At 56.8% G+C, this 9,256-nt stretch overlaps 1 protein-coding gene across 2 annotated transcripts; it reads left to right on the top strand.

The window, feature by feature from the left end:
• Positions 1–926: 926 nt before the first annotated feature.
• LOC128825656 (fibrinogen-like protein 1-like protein) lies at positions 927–5,697 on the top strand. 2 transcript variants are annotated; one of them, XM_054008350.1, is made up of 4 exons: positions 928–1,090; positions 2,479–2,622; positions 3,391–3,453; positions 4,607–5,697. In XM_054008350.1, exons 1-4 carry the CDS (start codon positions 1,087–1,089, stop codon positions 5,233–5,235), a joined length of 840 nt encoding a protein of 279 aa, XP_053864325.1. In that variant the 5' UTR covers positions 928–1,086; the 3' UTR covers positions 5,236–5,697. The 2 variants fall into 2 exon arrangements, with proteins under 2 accessions (XP_053864326.1, XP_053864325.1); XM_054008351.1 differs by lacking the exon at positions 3,391–3,453 and having other exon boundaries at positions 927–1,090.
• The last annotated feature ends 3,559 nt before the right edge of the window (positions 5,698–9,256 follow it).

Genomic DNA, 9,256 nt, shown 5'->3' with positions numbered 1-9,256 from the left:
TACTGTGCCCATCACCGTGGTGTCTGAGTGGCAAACCAAGGGTTTGACGTGTGCATATGAACCTGCCTGACTGGAAGGACGTGGTTTGGTGTGGATCAGTGACTGCTGGGGCGATTGGTGGCAGAAGGCTCTGAGGGCCTGGCTCATTCCGACCTGGCTCATTCCAATGGCTTCTACAGCTGAGAGCAGCCCAGTCTCCTGCCTGGGTCCGACGCAAACCAGGAAGTACAGGACCACGGTTAATAAGAACAGCTCAAAAGATCATTTTCGCTGAGCCCAGCCCTGCACAGATTTCCAGCTTAGGTTTGCATTTTCAGCAAAAGTTCTTCTTGATTATTTTCTCCCAACCCCCATCTGCCTCCATAATAGCCAGCCACCCCGTCAGTCGCACCCTGGGGCGCTCCAGGGACAGCGTGTGTGTGTGTATGTGTACGTCTGTATATATATGTATGTGTACATGTGCGTATGTATGTGTGTACGTGTATGTGCACATGAGTGTGTGCACATGTGAGTGTGCGTGTGTATGTGTGTACATGTACCCCAGTCAGATGTATATATCTGGATTTCCTTTGAAAGAATTTTCAAATTGAGCTGATCAAGTGCAATGGCAAAGCACCCAATTCCTCTGCCCCCCAACTGCTGTCACTGCTTTAACGTACAACCTGCTCCGCTGGCACCTCTGACTCCTGAAAGCCCTAACGCTCCCGGGGAGCAGGCCGTGCCCTGCCCTGCCCTGGCTGCCCCGGGTGTTACCTCGGAGGGAATCGTTCCAGATTCCAATGGGTGGCAGGTCCAGGGAAGAGCCTTATCTGGGGGGAGGCTGCACCAGACCCGCCCGACCCAGGCAGGCTCCCAGGTACTCTCTGCTCGGGGCTGATAAGGCTCCTTAGCAGTTTCTCTCCAAACAAATTCCAGTTCAAGACACCTGAGAGCTCCACAGCAGGGCAGCATCCCCAGAGCGCAGCAGGGCGGGGGTTAGGGGGAGCAGTCGGTAGCAGCACCTGCCCCTCGTACGGCAGGAGCGAGAAGTGCCAGCCTCTCTGCACAGAGCAGCAGCGTTCAGCCTGGGCCAGACGTGCTGCGGTGATGGGTAAGAGCGGGCTCGGAGAGCCAGAGGTTCTGTGGGGCAGTGCTGGGCCCTTCTGCTCCGCACTAGGGCCAGGTGGGCGTGTTCAGCTGGGATTGGAACCCACCACCACTTGTGGGTGCGAATGTGGGGCTGGAACGCAACGTGGGGCGCTCCCACCTCGCCCGGGGGCGACTGGGGGGAAGGGCAGAGAGACACCTGGGCTGAGACCCCAGCTCCAGGGAGACAGTCACTCCTGCCCAGCTGGGTTAAATTGCCCAGCTGTGTGACAGCCTCCCCATCCCCGAGGGGTCCCCCCCCGGTATGTCACAGCAGGGTAATGTGCGTACTGAACGGCAGGGGTTGCCAGAGACTGGCTGGGAGAGGCCTTTGGGGATGGAGGAAGCAGCACTAAGGTACATGCCAACCTCCCTACAGAGGAGGGGCCGTGCCCCGCAGGTGTGGGGCAGGGAGCTGGGACACTGCACGGTGGGTCATTGTCTGGCCCAGGCCCTTCCTAGCCGGAGGCCGAGGCCGAGGCATTTCCTTCAGGTCACCTTCCGCTGCAGCTTGGCCACGGGCCCCCATAGCCACTAGCCCAGCCAGGGATCCCAAGTGGGGATTGTCACGGCTGGCTCCTCCCTGCCGCCAGCAGCTCTTCACTGCCAGGGAATTCCTGAAATCCTGTGTGCCCCTCCCCCACCCACCTCCTGGGGCTGTGAGTGCCCCCCCCGGACAGCCCCCCCCCGAGCTCTGAGTGCCCCTGGCCAGTCCCTCCCCTCAGCCCCCCCCCACTCCTGGGGCTCTGAGTGCCCTCAGCCTGTCCCCCTCCCACACCCCGTGGCTGAGTGACCTTGGCCAACCCCCGTCCCTTCAGGAGGAACTCCCAGTACCCACCCAGCCCCCACTCCTCAGGGTTCCCCTCCCTGCGGCTCTGTGTCCATCCCCCCCACCCCCATGTCCGTGGGGCTCTCATTACCCACCCTTCAGGCCTCCCCAGGGCTCTCAGTGCCCCCCCAGCCCCAATCTCCATTTTCCCTTTCTCTCACCCACTCTCCCGCCCTCCCTTGCCCGGTTATTTCCATGGCACAGGGGTGTCTCTGTGGGGTGGGAACATTTCTCCAGGGCGAATCCCAAACTCCTCAGCACCCACCCCCCTCCTGGGAGTCTCTGTCCCAACGGGGCCGGTTCCTAGCGTCTCCTCTCTGCCCCGTGCATGCCTGGCCGGTGGCCGGCTGCCCAGCCAGACTGACGGGCGAGGGCGGCAGTGCCAGGCTGTGCTGGGCGAGGCGGGAGGGTCCAGCAGTCCCAGCTCTCGGTTGTGCCGTTCCCGGGCAGAGGGAACTGGGAGTCGCGGCTCCTGAAGGGCGGGTTTGTGTTCCCAGCTTCTCACCGGCTCTTCCCTTTTGCAGCTGCCCGGTGCCCTCATCTCCTGCTCCTCGCCGGCCTGCTGGCCCTGTCAGCCCCAGTTCTCACCCTGGAAATACACAACCTGAACATCTTAAAGGGACCCACCCATGCAATCCGGAACATCCACCCAAAGCACCTGAAGGCAGGTGTGTCATGTGTCTGCTTCTATAGCCCTCCCCCCTGGCCCTAGGGGTCCCTGCCAGCCCTGGGGCCCCAGGACGTCACTCACTGGCTGCCTGGGGATTATGGAGGCCTGAAGCCACTGGGAGAAATTACAATCCAACCGTAGCTCTCTATTCAAACCACGCTGAGCTCTTTGGCGGTTTGAGGGAGGGGAGGGAGGGAGGTTCGGGGGCGCACAGGGGCTGGCCCATTGCAGTGCAGGGAGCAGCACGGGACAAAGCCAGGAGGTGCTGGTTGCCTTGGGCAGCAGAGGGGGCGTGGAGGAGTGAACTGGTGCAGCGTGGGCCCGAGCCAGGCAGGGGCAGACGGGATGAGATGGGGGTGCTCGGGCAGCAGGGCGACTGGTGCAGAGTTAACACAGAGCTCGAGCTAGGCAGGGCAGGGCTGTGCAGAGCTCGAGAGGAGGCGCGGGGGCTGGAAGCTGCTGAAGGAGGAGCTGCAGAGCCAGGGAAGGGACTGGAAGGCACAAGGTGGTGTGGGCAGAGCCACGGGAGCGGGCGGTGAGGTTGGTGGCTGCATTTGGGCCAGACTGGAGGGGAGCAGACGGAAGCCAGGTAGAGCGGTGAGGGGGGTTTGCAGAAGTGTGGGCAGAAGAAAGGTTTGTCTTGGATGAGGGTTTCAGGGACACGGAGAAGGGGAGGCGAATGCACTGCTAACACTCTCTGGTGCTTGGGAGACAGTCTCTGCCAACCCCTCATGTCACGCGGATCTCCCAATTCCTGTCCCTACAGATCAGGGGAAAGGGAGCCTGCGGCACAGCCGAGCCAGTGACCCGCAGTTACCAGAGGCCCACGGTAAGAGTATCCCACGCTTCACCTATCCACGCCCTGCAGAAATGAGATGCAAGAACAAGAAGCAACAGAGGGTCCTGTGGCACCTTTAAAACTAACAGAAGTATTGGAGCATAAGCTTTCGTGGGTGAATGCCCACTTCATCAGACGCAAGATTCACCCACGAAAGCTTATGCTCCAATACTTCTGTTAGTCTTAAAGGTGCCACAGGACCCTCTGTTGCTTTTTACAGATTCAGACTAACACGGCTATCCCTCGGATATGAAGAACAACAAGAGTTATTCACACAGCTTCTCCCTGCAGGGCACAACAAGGCATTGGGATGCATTGTCTGACCGGGCCAGAGGGGAATCCCCAGGGATTATACAGGCCCCTGGGAGCAGGAACTCTGATGGCAGAGGGTGGGAGGGTGTGGGGGAAAGGGCTTGATACACACAGGCTGTAACGTGTCCTGCAGAGGAGAAGCTTTGGGTCATGATCTTTCTGCAGGAAAAGTGGCACCACTAATAGACTGTGTGGGATCCAGGACCCAGGGCTGTGACCCACTGGGCCGTGTCCCTCACTACTGCAGGTGTGGGGAGTTTGCAGCCAAAATTTGGGATGAGTGGCAAGATCCTTTGACTCCACAGACTCCTCCTTTCCCTGGCAGCTGGTGTCGGTGGCCTCAGCACACACGCCCTGTTGGAGAGCCCTTGGCACAGGAGTTTGCTGAGAGCTGAGGGGGTGCAGAACCCGCTGTTGTAAGATACAGTCACCCCACAGGACACACGGTGCTGTTAGCTCGCAGTGTCCCACTCATCGTGTCTGCCGTGTTAAACACCTCCCCGAAAACCCCTGCAGAGTATGAACAGGGGCCTGTTTGTCTTCTGGGAAACCTACGTGTGCACGTGCAAAGTAGCTAGTTAGAGAATAAACTGCCCAGGAGTGGGTGACAGGACCTAATGCCAGGGCTGTGCCAGCAGATTCGGGCTCAGTGTCTGCATCCATTGTTGAAGCCTCTTTGACAATGGGCTGGCAAAGCATGCGGGGTGTCAGTGCAGACACTGCTGTCTGTGGCACACCGGAGGGGCCCTTTCTCACTGACCCAGGGTGGGAAGAGCTGAGCAGGGTTCTGTTCCACGGGGTTTAGTGAAAGCGATCTCTCTCTTGTGCACAGTCTGGCCCAAGGACTGCAGCGAGATAACCTGGAACAGGGTCAGTGGCGTCTTTGTCATCCAGCCCACAGGATTCCACCAGATTGTCGTTTACTGTGACTTGAACAGCACCAGCGAGGGCTGGACGGTCCTCCAGCGGAACCGGCACGACACACAGATCACCTGGGCTGAGTCCTGGAGCACCTACAAGTACGGCTTTGGCAACGTGCAGGATGACTACTGGCTGGGGACGGAGTACATCTATCGGATCGCCAAGCAGAAGGTCTACCAGGTCAGGTTTGTCATCCACGATTCATCCGGCACCATGAAATACGCAGACTACAACCTCTTCGGTCTGGAAGACGAGTCCAAAGGCTACAGGCTGAGGCTGGGCTCTTACGCTGGGACTGCAGGGGACGCCATGGCCCCAAACAATCCTACCACCGTGCATGACAACATGAAGTTCTCCACTAAAGACCTGGATCAGGACACTTACGGTGGGAACTGTGCGTCTAGCTATGAGGGGGGCTGGTGGTACTCGGCTTGTCATTCTGTTCGACTGAACGTCAAAGGGAGCATCACTTGGGGTAGTTTCTGTAGTGGGAACTGCCAAGCCTCCGCCATCCTCATCAAACCAGCGTCCTACTGTTAGTCACCCCTTCCCCACCCTCCTGTCTGCAGTGGGGCCAACCCCTGCTCCACGAAGGGATGGAAAAGGGTCAGCGTGTGTCATGGCCAAACCTCTCACCCAACTCGGAGGGGGAAGTATCATGTTTATCCAAAATGGGGCAACTTTCTCTTTTCTTTTCTTCCGTGCACTTTCCGAGCTAATCTCTGCTGGGCACTTGTGCTTTGCATTGACTTGACTTAGTGATATTCGTAATCAGAAGAATCATTTGCAAAACCTGCAGTATCCAGATGTAGAAGCTCCGGGGAGAGTAAATGCCTCGGATCTATAGTGACTTTTCAGTGTCTTTTGCTCTCAGACTCATGGGCAGTTCCAGAGGTCACAGGGGTGGGGAAATCCAGAAACACAGAAGGGTTTTTATAAACACCCGCTCTACTGCTCATTAGCAGGGATTAAAGCTTCACAGTAAAAGGCATTTTAAATGTGGTGGTCCCAGTTGGTAACTTTCTGTTCCCTGCCACTTACTCTCTGCTGTGCTCTCGTGGGCACCGTACTGCGTAGATCCATTCCCAGTATTCTCAGCCGTCCTGCCTTGGGGGAGTTGGGCTGGCAGACCTGGCTGGGTTCCTTGCCCCACAGTCGTAGGGGTCTGCAGATTGCTGTGAGGGAATTTTCGGCAATGGCCTAGCAGGATTTGAAAGCCAGGCCTGCACGTCTGACGATATCTGGGTAGCTGCACCAGTGGCCTGAGGGGCCCTTTAATCAGTACCTTGAATTACTGTCCACGTGTGCAAGTAGGTCCTAGTCCAAAGCCAGTTGATAACAGGCAATCTTCCATTGACTTCAGTGGGCGTTGGATCAGGTCCTAGCGTAGGGTTGTTGGGATGGGCCCATTGCTCTCAACTGCACCAAAAGTAACTCCTTGGGCCACCAGTCCTTTCTCACGTTTGGGGGAGGAGAGACTGGGATGCTGGGAGAGGAGACTATAGGCTACCTGCTGTCGATACAATACCCAGAGAGAGCCTGTGGGGCAGACACGGGGTGTATTCCACTCCCACAGCAGGCGGAGTCGCTCCTCAGCCTGAGAATCAGGGCTCTGCCCCCAGCTTTGCCTGGCCATGTGCTTCGGTGAAGAGGTCACAGATCCAGGGGCTGTCTCCTGTAAGGGCTGTTGCTTGCTGGCCGCAGTAGGACAGTCACATAGCAACAAGCAAAAATGGGGGGAGGGATTTTCCAAAGGTCACGAGTTACTTAGGAGCACAGAGCCCATTGAAAGTCAATGAGCAGGGCTGGATTTGGGGATGGGCAACCGCCCAGGGTGCAATGGTCCAGGAAGGCTCCGTGGTCAGGGGGCTGTCCATGCCCGTGGGACCCATGTGTGTGGGGAGGCCTGGGCAGTCGGAGAGCGGCGGCTGCTGGCCGGGCACCCAGCTCTGAAGGCAGTGCTGCCGTCAGCAGCAGCGCAGAAGGAAGGGTGGCATGGTAGGGTGTCTTGTCACCCTTCTGCAGGGAGTGGAGCTGGGGCGGCTGCGGCTGTGGCTGGGGCACGCAGCTCGAGCCTGTTCACCTCAGCCAATCTCCGGCCGAGCCGGGAGCCAGGCCCTCCCCATCCTCCTTGCCCGGCGCTCCAAAAGGCAGCGACCCCCGGCCACAGCGGGAGTCGACCTCACAGAGATGCTACCTGCTCTCTCAGGGCTGCTGCTGCTCTATAGGGAGCTCATCCCCCCTCACACCTTGGGGCCTGTCTGCTAGGGTTACCATATTTCCACAATCAAAAAAGAGGACGGGGGGGGGAGCCCCGCTCTAGCCCCGCTCTAGCCCCGCCCCCATCCACTCCCTCCTACTTCCCACCCCCTGACTGCCCCGCTCAGAACGCCCAACCCCCCGCACTCCTTGTCCCCTGACTGCACCATCCTGGGACCCCTGCCACTAACTGCCCCCTAGGATCCCACTGCCATCTAGCCTCCCTGCTTCTTGTCCCCTGACTGTCCCCTCCTGAGAACCCCCCACCCTAACTGCCCCCCTAGGACCGTACCTGTCCCCTGACTGCCCTGACCCTTATCCACACCCCCACCCCATATTCACACCCCTACCCCCAGATAGACCCCCGGGACTCCCATGCCCTATCCAACTGCTCCTTGCTCCCTGACAGGACCCCCAGAACTCCTGACCCATCCAACCCCCTCTGCTCCCTGCCTCCTTGACCCCTCTCCACACCTCTGCCCCCCTGACAGCTCCCCCAGAACCCCCGACCCATCTAACCACCCCGCTCCCTGTCCCTGCCTGCCTCGACCCCTCTCCACACCCCTGCTTATACAGGGTAAACTCAGAAATTGTTTGCCCTCTATAACACTGATAGAGAGATATGCACAGCTGTTTGCCGCCCCCCCCCCCCAGGTATCAATACATACTCTGGGTTAATTAATAAGGAAAACGTGATTTTATTAAATACAGAAAGTAGTATTGAAGTGGTTCCAAGTAGTAACAGACAGAACAGAGTGAATTACCAAGTAAAATAAAATAAAACACGCATGTCTGAGTCTAATACAGTAATACAACTGGGTACAGATAAAAACCTCCCCAGTTCCAGAATGCTCCTTTTTACAGACTAGTCTCCTTCTAGTCTGGGTCCAGCAATCACTCACACCCCCTGTAGTCACTGTCCTTTGTTCCAGTCTCTTTCAGGTATTCTTGGGGGTGGAGAGGCTATCCCTTTTGCCAGCTGAAGACAAAATGGAGGGGTCTCCCAGGGGGTTAAATAGACTTTCTCTTGCGGGTGGAGACCCCCTCCTCTCTCCTATGCAAAGTCCAGCTCCAAGATGGAGTTCTGGAGTCACACGCGCAAGTCACATGTCCATGCATGAGTCAGTTTTTACCAGCCAAGCCACATTCCTGGGAAGGCTCTGATGTGGATTGGCATCTTCAAGTTCATTGTTGGCTGAAGTGGTTTTTGATTGGGCACCTAATTTGCACTTTTCTCAGGAAGCTGACCAAATGCTCTACTAGGCTAGTTAAAATCAAGCAAGTATACAGCCAATATTCCTAACTTCAAGTACAAAAATGATACATTCACACCAAGAGGATTAATAGATTCAGTAGATCATAACCTTTACAGAGATATGTTACATGGCATATGTAGCATAAAACATATTCTAGTTATGTCATATATACCTTCATAAGCACATTCCATAAAGCATTGGGGGGGGGGGGCACCATCACACAAGGAAATTGCTCCAGCTGGGCAAAACTTTTTCCATCAGAAATGTGGTTTCGGGGAAAGCAAAATTTTCTGTGGGAAAAAGTCAACTTTGTTGCAATGGCAAATACGGCAGGAGAGGGGGCAGCATGAGAGAGGAACAGGCCGTTTGCTCGTGTACACACAGCACAAGAGAGAAACACAGGAGAATGGATCTGCTCTGCTCCGGGCTGGGAAGTGCTTTGTTTGTTCTCTAGAGAAGGGAATGCAAACTGGTCAGCAATCCCTCCCCACAACCCGTAAGAAGAGTTAATGCTGAACGTGTGTCATGGGGCCATCTACCCTCCAAAGCAATACTACATTTTCTGGACAAAACAATGAGGCCTTTGGACACCGAATGTCAGGAAGTCTGGAGACGGACAATGAAAGGAACCCAGCACCGCCCCACTGGTCTAGGACCTTCCACTCCAGCAGTCTGACACTGGCCACTCAACTTTGTCCCCTGACACTGACAACACGTCCAACTAGTTTCCTTGCCTCAACTCCCATTGCTCTGCAACCTGCACTGCAGAGCTTCCTAAAAACGTCCCTTGTCCAGCCGTGCATCCCACCCCGTTTCCAGGGCTGTTCACAGACCAAAGGGCAGCCTGGCCCGGGGGCAGAGCTAAGGCAGACCAGCCAGGCTAAGCCTGTGGAGTGACCCCGGTGATGTGACCTGGGGGAACTGGCTGAATCCCTGAATTGTCCGTTTCCAGACTTTGTGCAGTTTGGGGCTTGGGAAGCTGCAGTAGTTCTGTGCAGAAAGTGCATTTAGGGGCTGTTAACTAGACCGTTCTGCATTGATGCCCA

The sequence above is a fragment of the Malaclemys terrapin genome, chromosome 18 (assembly GCF_027887155.1).
Source record: "Malaclemys terrapin pileata isolate rMalTer1 chromosome 18, rMalTer1.hap1, whole genome shotgun sequence".
NCBI classification, from domain to species: Eukaryota; Metazoa; Chordata; order Testudines; family Emydidae; genus Malaclemys; species Malaclemys terrapin.
The sequence above is the reverse complement of the archived record's forward strand: the minus strand, read 5'-3'. Positions and strand labels throughout refer to the sequence as shown.